The sequence below is a fragment of the Stegodyphus dumicola genome, chromosome 6 (assembly GCF_044657685.1).
Source record: "Stegodyphus dumicola isolate Sdum_Otavi_A_Nest chromosome 6, ASM4465768v1".
NCBI lineage: Eukaryota > Metazoa > Arthropoda > Arachnida > Araneae > Eresidae > Stegodyphus > Stegodyphus dumicola.
Genome location: NC_140773.1, coordinates 75,645,555 through 75,671,414, shown reverse-complemented (window position 1 = coordinate 75,671,414; position 25,860 = coordinate 75,645,555). Strand labels below are relative to the sequence as shown.

At 35.4% G+C, this 25,860-nt stretch overlaps 1 protein-coding gene across 1 annotated transcript in view; it reads right to left on the bottom strand.

Moving 5' to 3' along the window:
* Positions 1-8,020: 8,020 nt before the first annotated feature.
* LOC118189869 (uncharacterized) overlaps positions 8,021-25,860 on the bottom strand; it is a 51,955-nt gene continuing 34,115 nt past the window's right edge. Inside the window, exon 3 of the mRNA XM_085817898.1 lies at positions 8,021-8,281. Coding sequence (XP_085674024.1) covers positions 8,110-8,281 — 172 coding nt within the window. The 3' untranslated portion in view covers positions 8,021-8,109. The remainder of the gene's footprint in view (positions 8,282-25,860) is intronic.

Here is a 25,860-nt window from a genome sequence, read left to right as displayed (position 1 = left end):
TAATGATTTTCCTTCGCTTTGAGGAGGACTAGAATTTTCGGGTGAACTATTAGATAAAAAATATATTGAAATGGTTCATCAACCGATTCTGGATACAGAAAAGTAAGGATTTTGTTTTAGAAGGGCAAATGTAATTAAATTTGACATACCATAAATTTGACATAATTGACGATATTATGTTGAAGTTGGTTGAATTCCTCGCCTTTCTTGTTCTTTTATACTATTTTTTGGTTTTTCTTGTGGTGGTTTATTTTAACATGTTGACTGCTGTGAGGGCCACCGGTGACCGACACGACTTGGCTACAGCACTGTGGGTGCCACCGGCAATGCGATCAATAGTAAAATACATAATTAGAATAAATATCGATACTGATAAATTTTTAAATAGTACCATTGTTACTATAACGATTTGAAGAATAATAAATCGTAAAAATTTAAATTATAAATCGCAAAAATGGTATACATATGTTTGGGGGTCGCCGGTGACCCCAAGCATGAAAAATGCATTAAGCACGATTATATATAACATTATGTTCTGCAGATAATATTTCAACATAATATATATCACATAATAAAAATTTCAAGTTGACGTCATGGGCAAATCACATAAAATGCGCGCGGCAGGCAATGTGTTAGTTTTTACATTTCAAAGTATTCGTATTCTACATTTATAGGATTTAATGAAGATCATTTGAACTTCAATTTTTTAGTCTTTGTGAAAAGTTGGTTCTAAATTTCTTTATATATATATATATATAAGAACTCCTACACTCCTAGAGAAAAGTAATTTATATATTTATTTATCCCACATTTTCATTTTGAAATATTTTAGTACATGCTTTTCAATATTTTAAAAGTTGATTTTTTGTTGAACTGAAATATGTAATATGGAAAAATTCTATCAAAAAACATAATTCAACTCAGAATTGAAACAGGAGATGAATAGAGATAATAATAATGTGGGGTATTTGATCCTCTTCCCCTAATAGGCATTTGAAACATTTTAGCATGTTTTTACATTCAGCTGAAATGGGGCCCACCAGTGGCCGAGCGAGCGGTAAAGTCGTTGAACACTGGTAGTTCAGTCGGAGGTTCGAATCCCGTGAACAGGCTAGCTGCATGGGTGTTTTCCCCATGTGTAACGTGTATATGAGCGAGTTCTCTTAGAAAGTCCTCCATGAAGGCATCCCTCCCCATAGGCAGATCGCCCTCGTGTGCTTTGCCATAATTAAATACACGCCATTCAGCTGAAACAGTAAAAATATAGAAAAATTCCCACAGAAACATAATTCGGCTGAGAAACAAAACAGGCAAAAAAATGGGTTGGCGTCAGGAAACTGATTGGTCTAAAACAGGGCTTCTTAAACTTTTTTTCAGTTGTGACCCTTTTTTATCATAGATTTTTCCACGACCCCAAAATATTTATGAAAATTTTGTGGGTCCCCATAAGCATTCACGCGTGAGTGAAACTATCAATTTTTTCACTTGTACTGTAAGATAATATTGCAGTTTTAGGTCATTATCTTTCTTTAATTTCTCATTTAAAGACATAGAACAATGTGAAAATTTTAAATAAGTAACAGATGAAATGACAGCATCACGTGCAAATCAAGTAAAATGAACATTTATATTATAAAAAGAATGCATTGAAACATTTTTGTTTTTCTCTTTGTCTGTGTGGTCTTATCTTTATTTATTTTCAGATACATTGTGTAAAAATATTAGGTAATTGTAAAATTATTATATTAAGTTAGAAATACCAAAACTACTGAAATTTTTTGCGACCCCCTGCTGTAGATGGGGGTTGCGATCTACAGTTTAAGAAAGTCTGGTCTAAAATAATGTTACAATATTTGATTTTGTTGGAACATTGGATAACTGAGGCCACACCCAGTGCAGTTATGGCAGGTGTGCAAATTTTGGAATTTACAGAAATATGAAGTAGCAAAATTTTTGGAATTTAGGAGTGAAAACGTTTTTAGAATTTAGGACCCACAGAGATTGCATAGCACAGCAAAATGTACCTGCTAAAGCTAGGACTCCAGTGCATGGTTATATTCTTGTAAGGAGTGTATGCCTGAATGCAGAGATGCATTTTGAGTCATCATCGCTAGGTCACCAGCCTACACAGCATTGTGGTATACGTCATTCATGTAAATAAGGAATAAAATTGATTGCACTTTAGTTAAATAACCTAACTTATTTTTTGTAAGTATTGTGCGAGAGTACTGTAATTGTTGAATAAGAATTAAACACTTGCTTTCTGTTCATCTGAAATGGCATAGATTTTCTAGCAGTTATTCCAGCAGAAGTTTGAAGGAATGGATCATTCTGTATTTAGTTAGATAATCAAAATACACAAGCTATGAACATAACATATTAAACCATAATTCACTTTTCACATTGGACAGCCAATGTTTATCAATTTTCACATAAGTCGTACTTTCCCGTAATTTTGAAAATACTCCATTGCATGCTGTTCTGTTGAAGACACGCCCGAATTTTTTTTTTTTTCAAAATGTAATTGATAACTTGTATTGTTTTTTTACAAAATTTAAACCTGGGTGTCATGAACAAATTTGTGTGGGTCACCAAATTCAAAGAAATTTATTTGACAATAAAAGGTACATGTAATTTGAAGAGAATTTTGGATGTTTTTTAACATTTCCATATTTTAATTTTGATTTGATTGCTTTCCACTTGATTTGTGTGTTATGCTTGATGATTTCCAAACAGCTCGTATCGAATTTCAAAGCAATTGCATACGCGCAGCTAAGATGTAGTTTTTTTGACTATCTTAGTAGTGTCTTGCATGTAATTGTAACACACATCATTTATAAATTATGTTTCTTATTTCTAATCAAATTTGTTGTCAAGTAAGCACATAACATTTAATAAGTATTGGAAAATTCAGTAGTGTTTCGAAGGATAATAAAAACAATTTTGTTTTAGTTGCAGTTTTGTTCATGATGGTTAAATGGCCCAAAATAGATACCCAATGTTCACAAGAGAAACGGGATGGATGGATCAATATCAAATAAACTTGGAGAAGAACTAATGAAAATGCAAACAATAATGAATCCATTGGCTCTCTTTCTACTTCTAAAAAAATAAAGTATATATCAAGAAGAGTTTATTTTATACTGTTTTACATGTTGTATTATTAATGGAAAATAAATATCCATTGTGTGTTAAATGCAGTGAAAACTTGGCACATGGAAAGCATGAAAACTGAAATTAAAAACATTTAGAAATGGTACTTTTCCATTTTACCGGCGCAAACGATAAAGTCGCCAACAATGGTACAACTGATGCCAAACGGAATATCTTTGCTGGCAACTTTTTACGCCTCATTTACAAAACAAGTCGCAGCCATTTCTTATCAGATTTATTGTAATTACATAGAATTTTACAAGATAGTTAAATTTTATGCTCTAAGACCATTCACGGTAATTCAGTCAATTAGAATGCAATCACACCACTCACCCGAAGGCGAAAATATAGAAAAGGCAAAAATCAAGGGTTAAATTCATCAATTCTAATGAGAATGCAATAGCGTAGTAAAGCACTGCGGTTTTACATAATTTCTGAGTAAACTATTCATACAAATTGAAATAATTCTTGCATTTAAACTTGTATTCCAAATTAAGATTTAAGTTGTCATTAATGTAGATAATGACCGAGAAAATTAGATTTTTGTAACGTTGTTTACATGAGATGGGATTAGGTGGGGTCACGTGATACGAACCAACAAATCAGGATGTTGAACCATGAAAACAGTAAATTCTTAATGTCTTTTTACAAATTTACTGCCTTTATTTATTGGCTTTTTACAAAATTTTAAAAGATATTAAAATGTTTATGCCTTCAAAATAAAAAATTCTTAGAAATAATGTTTGTTAACATTTTTTATGTTTATATTGTATGTTGTTGGCAACAAAGTCTGCTTGGCGAGATTTGCGCCAGTGAAACGGAAAAGTACCTCAGAAACTAAACATAAAGATTAAGTAAATAAATCTGAAGAATTTTTTTAAGGAATGAGCTAAAAGCATGAAAAATTAAAACGCATTTTTGAAAAAATATACAACAGTTCCTGAGAAGGATTTACAGGCATCTTAAAAGCTTCATATTTAATAGCAAAAAATTTAAGAACCTCATACAATTGGAGAAATATTGAAGCTTTTAAAACTAAGATACTTTGGCAAGGAGAATTGAACAAAAACAACAGAAACATGTTTTTCAGAATTTACTACAGAAAATAATACAGATTTCTTGTTTAAAACAACATATGATAAAACTGACTGAAAATTTTTTGAAAAATTTCCAAATAAGGAATTAGGTTGGATCTGTGACCCATTCTATTCCAATGTATCTCTAAATGAAAAAGCACAATTAATTGATATTTTAAGTGACAGAATACTGTGTGTTCAAGTTAAGTCTCTAACTTGCCAAAAATTTTAGTTATCTATTGGAAAGGAATATGCCAATTTAAAATGAATTAAAGTAAATTATTACGTTTCTTACATAAAATTGTACAGTAAACTTTTAGCTTATATTTAAAACTTCTAAAATGCTTATGTTACATTTTTCTGTTATATAAGCATTGAAAGTGTATTTCTCACTGAAATAGAAATAATTTTGCTATTGAATTAACACAGAGAACCTTTTTATTGAAATATTTTTCTCTGTGACATTAGTTTCATCTACCAGAAACTAAAGATTAAAGAAATGTTTTTAAAACATTTTGAATTCGTTGTTATATTGATCTATGAAGCAGTAGATTAGTGAGTTTTTATTACATTACTGACAAATATAGTTTTTTAACAATCAAAAAATTTTCAGCGGAGATAATTATTTGTCAAATATGAATGTGTTTTCAAAGCGGAAATAAATAATAAGTGATAAAAAAGAACAATCAGTTAGAACATTCACATTTCTAACAAAGTAATTTGCTTTGCTTTAATCTTTATAATACAATACATTTTACAATGATAAAGCAAAAATACAATGTGGAATGGATATGCGAAGATTACGATAGTATCTAAAGTATTCAGCATTTCGTATAATCCTATAACTAGATAATAATAATATTAAAATTAATTTTATCTGAATGAAGTTTTCTTATTACAGAAACAGTAAAATTATGCAATTGCATAAACGAATGCACTTTTAGACAATATACTTAATATTGTTTACAAGTTGAAGCCAAAGTTCTGTTTATGTTACTTCTCGCCCTTCAGCGCATGCTCAAGAATTACCATCCAGGCGAAACTAGTCGATTTGTCCATGACGTCAAAAATTCGAAAAGTGGGGTAGGGTTTGGAAATACGCTGAACGCTTACTTTCGTAAGTATTAAGATATGCCTGCTCACGCAGCTGAATTTTCTTCGCCCACGGGTGTTGGTACTTCCCTACCACCATTTATTTGAAAATATCTTTGCTTAGTGCACTTTAATGCGATCTACTGGCAAAAACTCTTTAGTAGTTAATGACCAGAAAAAAGTAAGTCATAAGTCATAATATGAATAACGCAGTTTAGACTTAAGCGCTATTTTTAGGACAGATAGATGAAGTTCCCAAATGAGATAGAAAATAATAGAGGTTATAGTGAATTAAGTTTAGAAGTTTGCTTTTATATTTTTTATCTTACACATTTCCCCCTTTCAAAGAAAAAGGCGAAGCGACAGAGAAGCCTTTTTGAGACAAAAATCATTAGAGTAGCAAAACTATGAGAACTATAATTTTGAAACATACAAAATATAATATTAGATTTCGAACAATAAAATTACAATACGTAAAAATTTTGAGTTCAATAAAAAATTTTAAAGTCCTATGATGATTTAAGTCCAATCTGCAGAAAATTCTTTTTTCTGGAACATTCACATCACTATTTTGATCCTCCAGGGAAGAATTTTCAAAAATGTTTGCATACCAGATCACAATGATAAAAATTTTATATGATAATTTTATATTTTATATGATAAAAATTTTATAAAATTTATTATGTTATATATAAATTATAACTATATAAATTTATAGTTATTACGAATGATCATAAATCTTAAAATTTTTAGTGAACTATGCTATAACATTCCATTATATTAAAAAAATCATACTCCATTACATGAAAAAATAAAAATTCCATATAATAAATAAAATGGGAGCCTTCAAAGTTTATGATACATGAAGAGGATAAAAGGAACAATTATATAGAGGTAAAACAGGCCTCTGTTTCTGAACCAATACTCCCTCATACTTCATATTTAACATACAATTATTGATAATTATAACATTCATTTACCATAATTCCAAGCAAATTTAATATATTTTACTCTTAATTAAATTCTGATATAAATTTTAATACGCTTATTCAATTTTTTAAGTCTCTGATATTTGTATATTAGTTTTAACAATATTTATCTTCTGAATAAAATCTTGGAAAACTTATGCATTTTGATTTGATATTTTCGTAACACAGTGTTACATTTTTTTATATTCATCGAATTAAAATCATTTTGCAAGAAAACACCACACTTTCAGATTTGAAAAATATAACCAATTATTGAGTAAGTTACTTATAATGATGCTGTTGGAGAAAAACTCAAAACGCTTTTCATCACGACATCAAAACGCAAAATCGGAATATGGGCACTAAATTTTCTCGACAACTTTGAAGAATAAATTTAGAACCGAAGAAATTAATCACACTTCAATACCACCTTGTTGACGCATTATATATTTCGATGTTACAGTGACCTTGGCCTGATTAGAAATTCAGATGAATATTTTCCTTCTTCATTTTATCCATTCGTTAAGCGATGTGAGATTAGTTGACATAAATGTTCCATTGAGGTTAGTAGCACGACACATAATCCAATCCTGTCAAATAATGGAAATAATAACAAAAGCGCAAGGAAAAAACGGAGCAGTGTCGATGCTTGCTTAGATCCGCATTGAAGAAGAATTTTGATTCCGTAGTATCTAAAGAACTTGGCAGTTGAGGCAGTTTTAATTCCATTTTTATTTCTAATTGATATTTGTGGCCATAATCACTTGGCACTCTAGTCGTGCCTTTCCTCAGAAGATTTACATTTTTGATACTGTTGAGATAGAAATTAAGTCACCGGAATTACATCTTAGCAGAGTAGACGGCAAAGCTGAAGTGAGTCATTATGAAAGATGGAAGCACGCGAAGAGAAAAGTTTCGGTTTGCAATTTGGTGATTGGTCGAGAGGCATCTGCATTATGGGTTAAGTAAGATCGCATGATTAATTTGAATAACGCAGTTTAGACTTCAGCGCTATTTTTAGGACAGATAGATGAAATTCCCAAATGAAAATAGAAAATAAAAGAGGTTATAGTGAATTAAATTAAAGTTTGCTTAATAAAGTTTGCTTTCATATTTTTTATCTTACTTATTATATTAAAATGAAATATTTTGAGTTCTTATAAAAATTCTTCTTACATTTTTTATATGTTTGAAAGAGTGAATTAGGATATAAATTACATTTATATATAACATTACTCTAACATTTAACAATGCTTAATAACTGCCCTTGTTCTAAACTTATGCGATGTCTGACCAACCGCCTATGGTTCAACTTGGGTAAAGCAGTTTGTATTGTGTCAAAATAAAAGTGTTTCAGTCCATTAAATGTGGCTTCTTCATCTGAAAATGTGAAAGGTTTTTAAAGATGCATTCTCTTTACTATAATGTTTAATAACAATCAGTGTAAATAAAATTATTTTGCTTCTAAGAAAAATATTCAGTTGCAAAAATGCTATAATGGCATGCAATTTTCTTTCTTTTCTTTTTCTTTCATTTTTTCGTGATTTTAAATACTAGTAGGGATGATCTGGTTCACACCCTCCATTTAATTCTGATTTCTACAATATTTTAAGAAAAAGATGTAAATTTTTAAATACCTCTGTACGTGTTGGCTATCTATGGCTTCAGTATCACAGAAAGCTATAGAATCCAAATGAGAAATTTGTGCAAAGCAATAAAGTTTTTATTTTCTAAAAATGTGATGACTAGAATTTTAAAAAACTTCTCAATTATTTGACAAAAAGTAGATAACAGGAGATAACTTTTTTTTTAAAATGGCATTATTCCTTCGTTATTCTAATATTTCTGCAGACTGTTATGGATATCATCAAAACTGTGAGAAATGTGAAAAATACTCCAATGTTTAGAATATGAAGACGATAACTTTTACCATATGTTTTTTCTACAACCTGTAATCTGACAGTTCCAATGAGTTTCTTGTCGTCCCAGCAGCTGAAAGACAATGAAAACATTAATACGTAAAATTTTCTTTTAAATGTGTAAGTGATCATTATAGATTTGCATTTTTGCTTTCTTCTTTCGTAAGAAGTGTCTCACAAAAGTGTTCGTAAACTTAGGAGTTTCAATGAAATATTGCTTTATTCATTAAAAAATTAGAATTTTCTCTTAGCATCTGTAAATTTCTTTTAGCAAAACTACATTAATTATTTTATGAACATATCAAAACTGTTTCTGTAAAATCAATAATAAAAAAGTAACAGAAAAGTTACCTCTCAAAAGTTTTCGTACACTTTAAATAAATCTGGACATATTAGTAAATATTGTAGTACAAGTAACCCTCGTATAACACGGTAGATAGATTCCTAGAAAATGCCCTGTTGTGTGAAACCGTGTTGTATGAGAGCCAGAGCCAGTATAATAAGGGGGTGCTACGTTCTAAAAACTTATTAAAAACAAATATATTTTTTAAATTCTACATAAACAACTTAATTTTTATTAAAAAATATATGTATGTACAACACAAAACAAAAATATTACATATTTTAATTTAACGCAACTTTAGTTTTATAAAATTCTTCGTCGTTATTGCTCAGCATAATCAACCGAGAACTTTTTTTTGGGTGCAATGAGATCGCTTTCACTTTCAGAATTTCTTTCTTCATTTAAAGTTCTGACATATTCTTCCCTCTTTAATAAATCTGTAATTTTACTTTGCTCACTAGTTCTTACCAGGTCATTGTAAATTTCTCGATATGGAGCTAGACAGTTTTGCAGCTCCATTTGGAATTTTCGGCTTCTTTCAGCGGAAGCCGAAATAGCGGCCCGCTCCATAAATGAGCCACTGAGAGAGTTATCATTTCTTGAGTTTTAACGTATGTGTCGCCATCTGGTGTCAGGAACTGCAAGTGATAAATTAATTTTCTTCAGCTATTTCATCAAAGTCTTGAAAACCAATTCTTAACTTATCCGAAGCGGTTTTTGTAGCCTTGATTTTTTTCGATTAGGGATATTACTGTATGTAAGAAGCTCTTAATTTTCTCATCTTACAGCCATGTTAGGACTTCATTGATTTTTACAGGCGGTGGTTTCAATTTTCCCTGAACTTTCTCGCCAGTACGCTAGAGGGGGGGCAAGGGGGGCATCTGCCCCGGGCGCAGAATCCAAGGAGCGCCAAACTGATGTTACGACATTTTAGAATTAAATGTTTTCCATCTCTGGCAAGCAGTAGGGGGCGCGAAATCTTCAGTTGTCCCTGGGCGCTGAAAACCCTAGCTACGACTCTGTTTCTCGCTGTAAGAAGTTCTTGGATGGTCTATATTTTCAACCTTCTGCTCTTTGCGTGCGTGATCTGCGGAAAATTCTCTAGATTGAGATCTGCTTCTTCTGTTCTGGAATCTGCTTTTTCTTCTCAAATCTGTGTCTGTAAGCACTACACCCTCTGTAGCTACTTACCTCCTTGTTGTTGGATTTCAAAACAATGTAGTTTGTATTTTGTATTTACTTTACTTTAATTTTATACTTATAATTTTACAATACTTATTACTTTTACCTTTTGGCCACTAATAATTGTTGTTAGTTTGGTTTCATGAGAGTGGCAACAGGTCAATTCTTAGAATTAGGTAACATGTTTCTGTAGTTAGTTAGGCTTAGTGAAGATTAATTGTATGTTATATACCTGAGTGATGTTTTATTAAATAAATGAATACTTTAGAATATAGTAGTCTCTTTAGAGTCCTTGATACGCTGGTAGCGTAATAGTTTGACCAATAAGGGAACATTTGTCACCACAGAACTAGGACTTAGACTTTTCTTCTTTCATCATTTGACACTGGTTACTTTGGTGAGGTAATCCACATTTACAGAATCTTCAGGTTTCTTGCAACACATCTGTGAGTGCACGTAAGCACTGCATAAGACGTTTACGAGGATGTGAACTTTTCGCTGGTTCTCAAATATTGTTGAATATTCTAAGAGAACATTATTGGATTTTAAACGCGAAAAAAGTCATTAGATCTCTTTTATCCAAATGTGTTACTTGTTTAAGGTATGCAAAGAGAAATTTAACAGCACCGATATCTGCATTACCAGAAAATCGCGTAAGAGATGCATCTATTTTTGAAATTATTGGAATTGATATGGCTGGACCTGTGTATTTAAAAGGAGAAGAAAAGGCTTGGATTTGCTTATATACGTGTGCTGTGTATAGAGCTGTGCATTTTGAACTCACACAGATCGTATTTTTTATTCTCGAAGTTCCTCACTGTCTACAGAGGCTTTTCTCCAGAGTTTCCGTCGGTTTATAGCCCGCAGAGGCCGTCCTTCTGTAGTTTATTGTGACAACGGAAGCAACTTCGTTGGAGCATCAAATTGTTTGAAACTCGTTGATTGGAATGTCGTTGCTCAATACACCACCACTAAGAAAATTCAATGGTTTTTTCAATCCCCCAACTGCCTCTTGGTGGGGCGGTTTTTGGGAGCGATTAGTTGGCTTGATGAAACAAATTCTTAGAAGAGTTTTGGAGAAATCTCTGCTGTCTTTTGAAGAAATGACAACGGTATTGTGTGATGCTGAATTTGTTATTAACTCTCGTCCACTTACCTATGTTTCAGAAAAGGAGTCTGAACTTGTTCCTTTATCTTCTAACTCATTTTTGCAAGATTTCCGAAAGTCAGGCGTTCCTGATTTGAATGAGATTGATCAGCATTCCCTCAACAAGAGATTAAAATATCGTCAACAACTAATCACGGATATACGAAAAAGATTCAGATCTGAATACCTAGGACTTTTGATTCAAAGACATGATACAAAGATGCATGAGAAAAATATCAAACTTGGAGACGTAGTTCTTGTTGGAAGTGATAAAGTTAAATGTACTGAGTGGCCATTGGCCGTTCTTACAGAATTGTTATCTGGAAGAGACAATGTTATTAGATCATTAGATTGGTACGATTGAAAACCACAAATGGGCAACTTTTACGTCCCGTACAAAGAAATTTTCCTTTAGAACTTTCATGTAATTGGTTCGAAGATCTAAAAAATGAAAGATTTGAACAAGCTAGATTTGAAGGGTATTCAGTGGAAAACAGCCAAAAAGATATTAAATCTATGAAAATCAGGAGTGAAAGAGAAGTGAAGCCTATCCAAAGACTAGCCTTTATAAATGTTTGGACTTTAATTCAGTTCTTTTATGTTTTTACATTAAGTTTTTCTTTAATATTTCTAAACAACTTAAGGTGGGAGGATGTTGGATTTCAAAACAATGTAGTTTGTATTTTGTATTTACTTTAATTTAATTTTATACATATAATTTTACAATGCTTATTACTTTTACCTTTTGCCCACTAATAATTGTTGTTAGTTTGGTTTCATGAGAGTGGCAACAGGGCAATTCTTAGAATTAGGTAAACCTGTTTCTGTAGTTAGTTAGGTTTAGTGAAGATTAATTGTATGTTATATACCTGAGTGATGTTTTTATGAAATAAATGAATACTTTAGTAGTCTCTTTATCAGGTTCAATGTTCCGCCTTACTTTCTTTGGGAACATGCTAGGACCTGACTCGGAACAGGGAGCTTACTAAAGCTATGTTCAATAACTGTGGGAAGTAGACAAGATACACAAGAAGGGTATACAAAACCCTTTATTTTTCACTCTTTACAATAATTTTCGTACTTCGGAATACAGAGACCAACTACTTGTGGTCTGAACGTAAGAATATAAAAATATAACTAAACGCTAACTTTATCAGGTTCAATGTTTCTTCTAACTTTCTTCGGAAACATACAATGACCTGACTAGAACAGAGAGCTTACTAAAGCTATGTTCACTAATTGTAGTAAGTAGACAGGATACAGACGAAGGGTATACAAAACCCTTTATTTTTTTCTTTATATACAATGACTTCCGTACTTCGGAATACAATGACCCTCCACTCGGGGTCTAACTTAAAAGATATCAAAATAAAACTAAACTCTAATTTAACTTTAGAATAAGATTGGCCTTATAATAACAGGAAGCGTATGTAGCACAGAGACTGTGAACACTACAATACGTTTAATTTATCAAGAGGATTAAAACCTCTGGCCTGGAAGGCAAAGTAGCAACTGCGTAACTTCTAAGGTAAGCGGCCTGCTTCGAACTCACGGCTTCCTCTCTTCTGCTTGGCAAAAAGGCCACACTTAAATACTTGGCGTTCGCCAGACAACTTTGCATAAACTCCTTCACGCTTATAATTCTGGCCGGAAGTAGAAAATAAGAAGTGATAGTAAAGATTTAAAATAAAATAAACGTTAGTAAAACTTAAGATCCTTACATACTTCCCGCCAGAGTTAATTAGTTTGAAACTGAGGTCTAAAACGACCTTGTTGAAAACTTTTAGCTCTAGAAACTAACGCGAGGCCAACCTTTAACAAAAAATGCTTCGCTAGAAACTAGAAAAATTTAAAAGAAAGAAATTTGTTACAATAGCAGCTCCCGGAATATACAACAATCTTTTTTCTTTTTCATCTGTACTGCATCAAAACAGGAGCTTTATTCAATTCTGGTTCCTTCCAGAGATCTGGAAGGAAAACTAGTTTAATGAAATGTTACAGAATGACATTGCAAATAACATATAGAATATACTTTTCTTAACATTCTTATTTCATTCATGACTATTTTAATTATCTCTCCCCGTGCTCTCTGACATGTGTTGTAAAAACACCAAACACGAATGTGTTTCTGTCTATGTGTTCAACACTTCCTCCTACAATCAAAACACTAACGTGTTAAAATTCAACATACGAGACCTCTTAACACACCCTAATTTCAACTCTAGACCCTGAGGTACTATTCTGAAAGTGGCTAACTCTAAAGTGTAGCGTCAGAGAGCCTAACTACATCATTCAACCTTTAACACATATTCAGCATGATTTAATCTTTACAGTCACACGAATAACAAAATTTTTTAACATTACTTTCACTTTTACCATATCACGGTATTTCTAAACATTCAAAATAACAGTTCACATGTATACAAGAACATATGAAGATGCCGTTAATTTTACACATTTGAAAACATACATTAGTAGTACATTGTTAACTTCTATTCTTTTCAAAGCAAGTGCCAATTCTTTCTACATTGAAATAATACTACATTTCAAAAAGTCTTTCAGACTAAAACTTCTTTCTTGTTAGAATGTTTTAAATAAAATTTATACAATTTAAGTCTTTATACAACGCTATTATACATCAACTTTAGTTTTACGCGCGAGTAATTGAAAAACATAATAAGAAAATCGGTCACAACTCATTTCTCGCCCTTTTGGCGATAAAGGTAGACCTCGCATGAGGTAAAACTTCTTCAAATCTGCCACTTGCAGTAAGAATGAAAGATTAACTTAAGTTTGTAAAGTAACACAAAATTTTACTTATCTTTGTAATATTCAGACATCCTTTTCTGGGCCCAGTCTTTAAAGGTGCTGCAGACCGTTGCTTGGTTGATCCTCCTTCTTGTACGGGCTCGCCCTTCAGTGCTTTCCTCTGGAAGCTTCCGTTTTTCACCACTACGGCCACCCTTGAACATCTTCCTTCTGTCCTCTGCTTGTGGTCTTGGCCGCTTGAAGGCAGCTGGTCTTGGTGGAACCGGGAAACTTCTGTCGTGATCCTGCTTGGACCTCGTTGTTGGCCGTTCAAATTTTTCTTGTACTTTTTCCTCCGCCGCTGATGGCCCTTCCGCAGTTCGGCGACTTTTGCTGCGGAGAGTTCTGTCGGATGAGTCAATCTTCCGTTTTAAAGTGGGGTTATAGTTGCCGTCCTTTCTCCCGGTCCTTTCCACATACGTCGTCCTTCTCCCTTCTTCATTCTGGGGGTGTTCGTGAACTCTGTTTTCTGGACGGTGGAACCGCTTCTTTTTCTTTTTACCTTCAATTTTTCCGCGGGGCAATTTTCTTTTCACTTGCTTCTGTCTCTCATTGGCTTGCCCTTGTACTTGTCGTTTTCCCACCTCTGGAACTTGTACCTGCGGTGTCTGCCGTACCGGATCCTGCAAAAGATCTGAAAAGATTTGCATTTTATTACGGTCATAGAATGGTTTTATCTGGTCAATGTTTGCGGAACAGGTTTCGCCATTTCTTGCCTTTAATACTACAACAGCGTGAGTTATTTTTTCTATAACATATGGTCCTTCAAAGCGTGGGAAAAATTTGGCAGTTTTATCTTCTGGTGCTGAAGAAAGTGAATGCTTAATTTTTAGTACTTCATCCCCTACTTTATAAGTTACTCCCCGTCGTTTCAAATCATAATAGAGCTTCTGTTTTCTTTGTGCTACTTCCGTATTCTTCTTTGCTTCCTTAATTAGTTTTTCTATATCACCCATTTTAAATTCTGGGGCTCTTTGTTGCACATAAAATAATTTATCTAACGGTGTTATAATCTTTCTGCCTAGAAATAACTCAGCAGGAGTTTTTCCCGTTGTATCATGTTTTGCGGTCCTAAGGGCGAAAGCAAATTCATTGACATAGTTATCCCAGCTTTTATGAAAATTTTTAACATAACTACGGATAATTTTCACTATATTTCTGTTGACCCGTTCCGCTATATTTGATTGCGGCCGATACGGGACCATTTTTAAATGACGTATGCCCAGTTTTTGGCACATGTCTTCAAATATATTACTTACAAATTGAGGACCATTATCCGATATAACTTTTAGGGGCGCCCCGTATTTTAAAATATATTTATTTAAAATAGAATCAGTAACTAATTTCGCGGAGGCTCGTTTTAAGGGAACAATTTCGGTCCATTTACTAAAATGATCAACTATAACAAGGAGATAGCGACTTTTGTTTAACTGACTTTTTGGGAAAGGGCCCAATAAATCGATGCCGATTATTTCATTTGGAAATTCGGATTTAATACTATTTAGAAACCCGGCCGGGCGGAAATTAATATAATTAACGGCTTGACATGTTGGGCAGGACTGGACATACGCCCTTGTTAACTTTTGCAGTTCAGGAAAGTAGACTGCCTCGCGTACGCGTTGAGTAGTTTTTCGAATACCAGCATGAGAAGCTAAAGGGCTGTCATGGAGCTCTTGCAGGATATTTAATCTAAGACTAGCTGGGATAACAGGTCGAAATTCGTTGTTGGAATTCGTAGTTTTTGTATAAAATAATAGACCATCTATTAGTTCGTAATGGGCCGCCCTATTTCTTATCGCCACAATATCTTGGTGGCTAAAATTTTCAGGATCCTTCAAATACTCATAAATACTTCCAAACTCAGGATCCTTACCCAGTTCGGTTATTACAGTTTCTCGGGAATTTATTGTACACGCTGTCAGCATTGCAACTTTTACGGTATTACCCTGTTCGTCTAATTTAATTCGTGACAGGGCATCTGCTACGATATTTTCCTTTCCGGGGGTATGCTTGATTACCAGATTATATTCTTGCAGCTTGAGTGCCCATCTTATTAACCTTGGGGATAAATTTTTTCCAGAGTACAATCTAGTTACCGCCGCATGATCAGAATATACTGTTATCGGCGCCTTTCCAAAATAGACTCGGAACTTTTGCACTGCTAACAGAACTGCAAGTGCCTCTCTCTCGGTCGCGGAATAGTTTCTTTGTGTTTGATTTAAAGTTCGGCTAAAAAATGCTACTGGCTGCTGATTTTGCGAAAGTACCGCTCCTACCGCATAATCCGAAGCATCCGCTGAAATTTCTAAATTTTCATCCTTTTCAGGAAATTTCAACACAGGGGCTTGCGTTAATGCTTGTTTTAATTTTTCGAAAGCACTATTGGCTTCGGCCGTCCACGAGAATCTTGCCTTTTTCCTTTTTAATTTTAACAATGGCTCAGCGATAGCCGCAAAATCTTTTATAAAGGACCTATAATATGAACAAAGTCCTAGAAAAGAAGAGAGCTTCTTTGCCGTGTTTGGAGTCGGATACTTTTGTACAGCGATTATTTTTGATTCATCTGTCTCGATCCCTTTTTGCGATATTTTGTAACCTAAATATTTTAATTCAGGGGCTGCAAATTTGCATTTTTCGACATTAACTTTTAGACCGGCCTCATTTAATAAAGAAAACACCTGTCTTAAATCCTGTACATGTTGGTCTAGATTATCACTAGTAATAATGATATCGTCTAAATAGATAAATGTGGACTTTCCGAGAACAGGTCTTAACACAATGTCCATGCATCGCTGAAATGTTGCTGGGGCGCCTGAAAGGCCAAACGGCATTCGCAAAAATGCATAAGTGCCAGACTTGGTTATAAAAGCAGTCTTAGGCACGTCCTCAGGCCTGATCCCTATTTGAAAATAACCATTCGTTAAGTCTAAAGTTGTCATAAATTTGGTTGATTTTATGTTCCTTAAAATTTCTTCTATAATCGGTAACGGATATACCGGATATTTCGTTATGGAATTTAATTTACGGTAATCAATAGCGAATCTCCACCTTTTTGGATGCTCCAAAGGATAATCATTATTTTTCTTACATAAAACCACCGGACTAGCATAACTACTTGAGATAGGCGTTACGATCTTTTTACGTAGCATATCGGTAATATGCCATTCTATAATTTTTTCCTTATTCTTATCATACCGGTATGGTTTTTGACGAACCGGCAATGCATCTCCGGTGTCAATACTATGGTTAGTAACCTGGGTAAATCCTGGAATATCACTAAATAAGGAAGCAAATTCACTTACCACTTGTCGGATTCTATCTTGCTCGTCATTAGGCAGGTGGTCGAGATTTACCCTTGGCGGTTCAACCTTTTCTACACGCACTGGCTTCATCGTCAGCTTAAGAGACGCTTCATTAAAATCCAGTGTAGCTTGTGCGTCTGAAAGAAAGTCTATTCCTAGTATTAAGTGTGCTTGCAAATTCTTTACTATAAAAAACATCACCTTTACTTGTTCGTCCTTGATACGGATGTACAAAGGTACTTTACCTACGCACTTACATTGTTCTCCTTGCGCCGCTAATACTGTTGTATTATCCGCATTATATATGCGGTATTTGCGAAAATACTTTCTAAAAAAGACTTCTGCCACACAGGAACACTGCGCGCCGGTATCCAGGAGTGCGGTGGCCGGGATATTATTTACCAAGACTTCAATCTTCGGAAGAGTTAAATTTTTCACCATTACTGTATTTAACTTGTAGGAAGAGGGGTTTTCGTGGCCTTCGGATTTCCGCACCCTCTCGTCAGCAGAAATCCGTTTTAGTTTAAATTATTTTTTCTTTCGGTGCTTTCCTTCTTTCTCCACTGGCCTTGAGACTTTTTTCCTGGGTTGCTATTGAACTGTCGACGTTCGCCGGCTGTTTTTGAATGCTCGGGTTTCCTTGCCCACTGATTCGCTTTTTCTCCGTAGCCATGTGCTTGAGTTTGCTGTAGTCTTGGCGTACCAAATTGGTTTCGCTGTTGATATTGGCGTCTTCTTTCGACGTCCGCCGTTCTTCTACTTTCAAACTGGATTGCTAGCTCAAATAATTTTTCCAGTGTAGTCGGATTTCTCAATTCAATAAAGTCTTGCACTTGGGGTAGTAACCTCGGCAAAATCACTTGAATTATTTCAGGATCCGGACGGTTTCCATACAAGAGCTTGAAAACGTGAATTTTTCTTAAAATAAACCTGGAGAGGTTTTCCATTCTTTGTTGATATATACTGAAAAGTTCTGTTTCTAATTTCGCACGATCCCTTACAACAGGGAAGGCTTTTAGTAGGGCAGTCTTGAAATTTTCGTAGGTATAGGTGGGACTTCCTGCTTGACCCAAGAGACTTCTGCCGATACATTTGAACCAGTTAAGCGCTTGGCCCCTCAAAGCGCTGGTAGCTAAGGTAACTTTTTGAAACTCGTGCACGGGGTAGAGCATGAAGTGGTCATCCAATTTTTCCAAAAAACTGGTTACCTGTGAGTTTCCATTAAACGTTGCTTCTGGTTTTATCGAAGCGCGCATGGTCTGGACAATATACCCAAATCCTTCCAGGGCGGCAGCTGGCATTTCTGGATTCTGAGCTGTTTCTGCAGGCAGCACAGGTTCTTCTTGAAACTCGGCCATGGTTATTCTTCGTCGGGCGCCACTATCAGGTTCAATGTTTCTTCTAACTTTCTTCGGAAACATACAATGACCTGACTAGAACAGAGAGCTTACTAAAGCTATGTTCACTAATTGTAGTAAGTAGACAGGATACAGACGAAGGGTATACAAAACCCTTTATTTTTTTCTTTATATACAATGACTTCCGTACTTCGGAATACAATGACCCTCCACTCGGGGTCTAACTTAAAAGATATCAAAATAAAACTAAACTCTAATTTAACTTTAGAATAAGATTGGCCTTATAATAACAGGAAGCGTATGTAGCACAGAGACTGTGAACACTACAATACGTTTAATTTATCAAGAGGATTAAAACCTCTGGCCTGGAAGGCAAAGTAGCAACTGCGTAACTTCTAAGGTAAGCGGCCTGCTTCGAACTCACGGCTTCCTCTCTTCTGCTTGGCAAAAAGGCCACACTTAAATACTTGGCGTTCGCCAGACAACTTTGCATAAACTCCTTCACGCTTATAATTCTGGCCGGAAGTAGAAAATAAGAAGTGATAGTAAAGATTTAAAATAAAATAAACGTTAGTAAAACTTAAGATCCTTACAACTTAACTTTGAAACGTGGAAGATTGGCCTTATATTAACAGGAAGCCGTATGTAGTACAGGGAACTGTTAACACTACAATACGTTTAAAATTATCACGAGGATTAAACCTCTGGCCTGGAAGGCAAACAGCAACCGAGTAAAACTTCTGAGGCAAGCGGCCTGCTTCGACTAACTCCTTCCTCTCTCTCTCTTGGCAAAAAGCCACAACTTAAGTACTTGGCGTTCGCCAGACAAATTTTGCATAAATAAGTTAACGCTTTTAATTCTGGCCGGAAGTAGAAAATAAGAAGTGATAGTAAAGATTTAAAATAAAATAAACGCTAGTAAAACTTAAGATCCTTACATACTTCCCGCCAGAGTTAATTAGTTTGAAACTGAGGTCTAAAACGACCTTGTTGAAAACTTTTAGCTCTAGAATCTAACGCAAGGCCAATCTTTTACAAACATTTCTCACTAGAAACTAGAAATTAAAAAAAAAAAAAAAAAAAAAATGTTTTTACAATAGCAGCTCCATGGACACCCAATTTTTCATCTGTACTGCATCTAAACAGGAGCTTTTATTCAAATCTGGTTCCATCCAGAGATCTGGAAGGAAAACTAGTTTAATGAAATGTTACACAATGAAATGGCAAGTAACATGCATATTTATATTTTTCTTAACATTCTTATTTCATTCATGACTATTTTAATTATCTCTCCCCGTGCTCTCTGACATGTGTTGTAAAAGAACACCAAACACGAATGTGTTTATGTATACGTGTTCAACACTGCCTCCTACAATCAAAACACTAACGTGTTAAAATTCAACATCACAAGACCTCGTAACACACCCTATCTTCAACTCTAAACCCTGAGGTACTATTCTGAAAGTGGCTAACTCTGAAGTGTAGCGTCAGAGAGCCTAACTACATTCATTCAACCTTTAACACATATTCACAATGATTTGGTCTTTTTACAGTCACACGAATAAAAAAAAATTTAACATTACTTTCACTTTTACCATATCACGGTATTCTTAACATTTAAAATAACAGTTCACATTGTATATAAGAACATATTAACATGCCGTTAATTTTACGCATTTGAAAACATACATTAGTAGTACATTGTTAACTTCTATTCTTTTCAAAGCAAGTGCCAATTCTTCTACATTGAAATACTACATTTCAAAAAGTCTTTCAGACTAAAACTTCTTTCTTGCCAGAATGTTTTAAATAAAATTTATACAATAACTTTTACAATATTTAAGTATTTACACATCGCTATTATACATCAACTTTAGTTTTACGCGCGAGTAATTGAAAAACATAATACTAAAATCGGTAACAACTCATTTCTCGCCTTTTTGGCGATAAAGGTAGACCTCGCATGAGGTAAAACTTCTTGAAATCTACCACTTGCAGTAAGAATGAAAGATTAACTTAAGTTTGGAAAGTAACATAAAATTTTACTTATCTTTGTGATATTCGGACATTCTTTTCTGAGCCCAGTCCTGGAAGGTAGCCTCGTTTGATTTATCCTCCTTCTTGTGTGGGCTCGCCCTTCAGTGTCTTCCTCTAGAAGCTTTCTTTTTTCTCCAGTTCGGTCACCCTTGAATACCTTCTTTTTCGCCTCTGCCTGTGGTCTTGGCCGTTTGATGGCAGCTGGTCTTGGCGGAACCGGGAGACTTCTTTCGCGTTCCTGCTTGGACCTCGTTGCTGGCCGTTCAAATTTTCCTTGTAACTTTTCCTCCGCCGCTGGTGGCCCTTCCGCAGTTCGGCGACATTTGCTGCGGAGAGTCCTGTCGGATGAGTAGATCTTCCGTTTGGAAGCCGGGTTATAGTTGTCGTTATTTCTCCTGGCTTTCTTTGCATTCGTCGTACTTCTCCCTTCTTCATTCTGGGGGTGTTCGTGAGCTCTCTTTTCTGGACGGTGGAACGGCTACTTTTTTTTGTTACCTTCAATTTTCCAACGGGGAAACTTTCTTTTCAATTGCTCCTGCCTCCTAATGGCTTGTCCTTGTGCTTGACGTTGTTCCACCTCTGGAGCTTGTGCCTGCCGTGTCTGCCGTGCCGGATCCTGCAAAAGATCTTTGAAAATTTGCATTTTATTACGATCATAGTAGGGTTTTATTTGATCAATGTTTGCGGAGCATGTTTCACCATTCCTGGCTTTTAACACCACTACAGCGTGAGTTATTTTTTCTATGACATATGGTCCTTCAAATCGTGGAAAAAATTTGGCAGTTTTACCTTCTGATGCTGAAGAAAGTGACTGCTTAATTTTTAACACTTCATCCCCTACTAAGTTACTCCCCGTCGTTTCACATCATAATAAAGCTTCTGTTTTCTCTGTGCTACTTCAGTATTCTTTTTTGCTTCTTTAATTAATTTTTCTATATCACCCATTTTTAATTCTGGGGCTCTTTGTTGCACATAATATAATTTATCTAACGGCGTTATAATCTTTCTGCCTAAAAATAACTCAGCAGGAGTTTTGCCCGTTGTATCATGTTTTGCGGTCCTAAGGGCGAAAGCAAATTCATTGACATAGTTATCCCAGTTTTTATGAAAATTTTTAACATAACTACGGATAATTTTCACTATATTTCTATTGATCCGTTCTGCTATATTTGATTGCGGCCGATACGGGACCATTTTTAAATGACGTATGCCCACTTTTTGGAACATGTCTTCAAATACATTACTTACAAATTGAGGACCATTATCCGATATAACTTTTAGGGACGCCCCGTATTTTAAAATATATTTATTTAAAACAGAATCAGTAACTAATTTCGCGGAGGCTCGTTTTAAGGGAACAATTTCGGTCCACTTACTAAAATGATCAACCATAACAAGGAGATAGCGATTTTTATTTAACTGACTTTTTGGGAAAGGGCCCAATAAATCGATGCCAATTATTTCATTTGGAAATTCGGATTTAATACTATTTAGAAACCCCGCTGGGCGGAAATTAATATAATTAACTGCTTGACATGTTGGGCAGGACTGGACATACGCCCTTGTTAACTTTTGCAGTTCAGGAAAATAGACTTCCTCGCGTACGCGTTGTATAGTTTTTCGAATACCAGCATGAGAAGCTAAAGGGCTGTCATGCAACTCCTGCAGGATATTTAATCTAAGACTAGCTGTGATAACAGGTCGAAATTCGTTGTTGGAATTCGTAGTTTTTGTATAAAATAATAGACCATCTATTAGTTCGTAATGGGCCGCCCTATTTCTTATCGCCACAATATCTTGGTGGCTAAAATTTTCAGGATCCTTTAAGTACTCATAAATGCTTCCAAACTCAGGATCCTTACCCAGTTCGGTTATTACAGTTTCTCGGGAATTTATTGTACATGCTGTGAGCATTGCCACATTTACAGTATTACCTTCTTCATCTATTTTAATTCTGGATAGGGCATCTGCTACGATATTTTCCTTTCTGGGGGTATGCTTGATTACCAGATTATATTCTTGTAGCTTGAATGCCCATCTTATTAACCTTGGGCATAAGTTTTTCCCTGAGTACAATCTAGTTACCGCCGCATGATCAGAGTACACTGCTATTGGCGCCTTTCCAAAATAGACTCGGAACTTTTGCACTGCTAACAGAACTGCAAGTGCCTCTCTCTCGGTCGCGGAATAGTTTCTTTGTGTTTGATTTAAAGTTCGGCTAAAAAATGCCACGGGCTGCTGATTTTGCGAAAGTACCGCTCCTACCGCATAATCCGAAGTATCCGCTGAAATTTCTAAATTCTCATCCTTTTCAGGAAATTTCAACACAGGGGCTTGCGTTAATGCTTGTTTTAATTTTTCGAAAGCACTATTGGCTTCGGCGGTCCACGAGAATCTTGCCTTTTTCCTTTTTAATTTTAACAATGGTTCAGCAATAGCTTCAAAATCTTTTATAAAGGACCTATAATATGAACAAAGTCCTAGAAAAGAAGAGAGCTTCTTCGCCGTGTTTGGAGTCGGATACTTTTGTACAGCGATTATTTTTGATTCGTCTGTCTCGATTCCTTTCTGAGATATTTTGTAACCTAAATATTTTAATTCAGGGGCTGCAAATTTGCACTTTTCGACATTAACTTTTAGACCGGCCTCATTTAATAAAGAAAACACCTGTCTTAAATCCTGTACATGTTGGTCGAGATTATCATAGTAATAATGATATCGTCTAAATAGATAAATGTGGACTTTCCAAGAACAGGCCTTAACACAATGTCCATACATCGCTGAAATGTTGCCGGTGCCCCTGAAAGGCCAAACGGCATACGCAGGAATGCATAAGTGCCAGACTTGGTTATAAAAGCAGTCTTAGGCACGTCCTCAGGCCTAATCCCTATTTGAAAATAACCAGTCGTTAAGTCTAAAGTCGTCATATATTTGGTCGATGTTATGTTCCTTAGAATTTCTTCAATAATAGGTAACGGATATACCGGATATTTAGTTATGGAGTTTAATTTACGGTAGACAATCGCGAATCGCCACCTTTTTGGATGTGTCAATGGATAGTCATTATTTTTCTTACATAAAACCACCGGGCTAGCATAACTACTTGAGATGGGCGTTATGATCTTTTTACGTAGCATATCGGTGATATGCCATTCTATAATTTTTTCCTTATTCTTATCATACTGGTATGCTTTGTGGCGAACTATAATTGAATGTCCGGTGTCAATACTATGGTTAGTAACCTGAGTAAATCCTGGAATATCACTAAATAACGAAGCAAATTCACTTACCACTTGTCGGATTCTTCATTGCTCTTCATTAGGCAGGTGGTCAAGGTTTAACATCGGCGTTTCAGCCTTTTCTTCTCGAACTGGTTTCATAGTCAGCTTAAGGGACGCTTCGTTAAAATCCAGCCTTGCTTGTGCTTCTGAAGGAAAATCTATTCCTAAGATAATATGTGTTTGCAGATTATTTACTAGGAAAAACATAACCTTTACTTGTTCGTCCTTGATACGGACGTATAGCGGTAATTTACCTATGCACTTACATCTTTCTCCTTGCGCAGCTAACACTGTCGTATTATCCGAATTATATATGCGATATTTACGAAAATACTTCCTAAAAAAATCTTCTGCGACACAGGAACACTGCGCGCCTGTATCCAGGAGTGCGGTGGCTGGGATATTATTCACCAACACTTCAATCTTCGGAAGAGTCACATTTTTAACCATTACTGTATTTAACTTGAAGGAAGAGGGGTTTTCTTGGCCTTAGGATTTCCGCACCCTCCCGTCAGCAGAAATCCGTTTTAGTTTAAATCATTTTTCATTTCCATGCTTTCCTTCTTTTTCCACTGGCCTTGAGACTTTTTTCCTGGATTGCTATTGAACTGTCGACGTTCGCCGGCTGTTTTTGAATGCTCGGGTTTCCTTGCCCACTGATTCGCTTTGCTTCCGTAGCCGTGTGCTTGACTTTGCTGTGGTCTTGGCGCACCAAATTGGTTTCGTTGTTGATATTGGCGTCTTCTTTCAATGTCCGCCGTTCTTCTACTTTCAAACTGGATTGCTAGCTCAAATAACGTTTCCAGTGTAGTCGGATTTTCTAATTCAATAAAGTCTTGCACTTGGGGAAGTAACCTCGGCAAAATCACTTGAATTATCTCAGGATCCGGACGGTTTCCATACAAGAGTTTGAAGACGTGAATTTTTCTTAAAATAAAGCTTGAGAGATTTTCGATTCTTTGCTGATATATGCTGAAAAGTTCCGTTTCTAATTTCGCACGATCCCTTACGACAGGGTAGGCTTTTACTAGGGCAGTCTTGAAATTTTCGTAAGTATAGGTGGGACTTCCTGCTTGACCCAAGAGACTTCTGCCTATACATTTGAACCAGTTAAGCGCTTGGCCCCTCAAAGCGCTGGTAGCTAAGGTAACTTTTTTAAACTCGTGCACGGGGTAGAGCATGAAGTGAATCCAATTTTTCCAAAAAACTGGTTACCGGTGAATTTCCATTAAATGTTGCTTCTGGTTTCATCGAAGCGCGCATGGTCTGGACGATGTAACCAAATCCTTCCAGGGCGGCAGCTGGCATTTCTGGATTCTGAGCCGCTTCTGCAGGCAGCACAGGTTCTTCTTGAAACTCGGCCATGGTTATTCTTCTTCGTTGGGCGCCACTATCAGGTTCAATGTTCCGCCTTACTTTCTTTGGGAACATGCAAGGACCTGACTCGGAACAGAGAGCTTACTAAAGCTATGTCCAATAACTGTGGGAAGTAGACGGGATACACAAGAAGGGTATACAAAACTCTTTATTTTTCACTCTTTACAATATTTTCCGTACTTCGGAATACAGAGACCAACTACTTGTGGTCTGAACGTAAGAATATAAAAATATAACTAAACTCTAACTTAAATTTGGAATAATAAACGTGGAAGATTGGCCTTATATTAACAGGAAGCCGTATGTAGTACAGAGAACTGTTAACACTACAATACGTTTAAAATTATCAAGAGGATTAAACCTCTGGCCTGGAAGGCAACCAGCAACTGAGTAAAACTTCTAAGGTAAGCGGCCTGCTTCGACTAACTCCTTCCTCTCTCTCGCTTGGCAAAAAGCCACAACTTAAGTACTTGGCGTTCGCCAGACAAATTTTGCATAAATAAGTTAACGCTTTTAATTCTGGCCGGAAGTAGAAAATAAGAAGTGATAGTAAAGATTTAAAATAAAATAAACGTTAGTAAAACTTAAGATCCTTACATCTTTAGAGTCCTTGATACGCTGGTAGCGTAATAGTTTGACGCATAAGGGAACATTTGTCACCACAGAACTAGGACTTCGACTTTTCTTCTTTCATCATTTGACACTGGTTACTTCGGTGAGGTAATCCACATTTAAAGAATCTTCAGGTTTCTTGCAACACATCTGTGAGTGCACGTAAGCAGTGCGTAGGACGTTTACGAGGATGTGAACTTTTTGA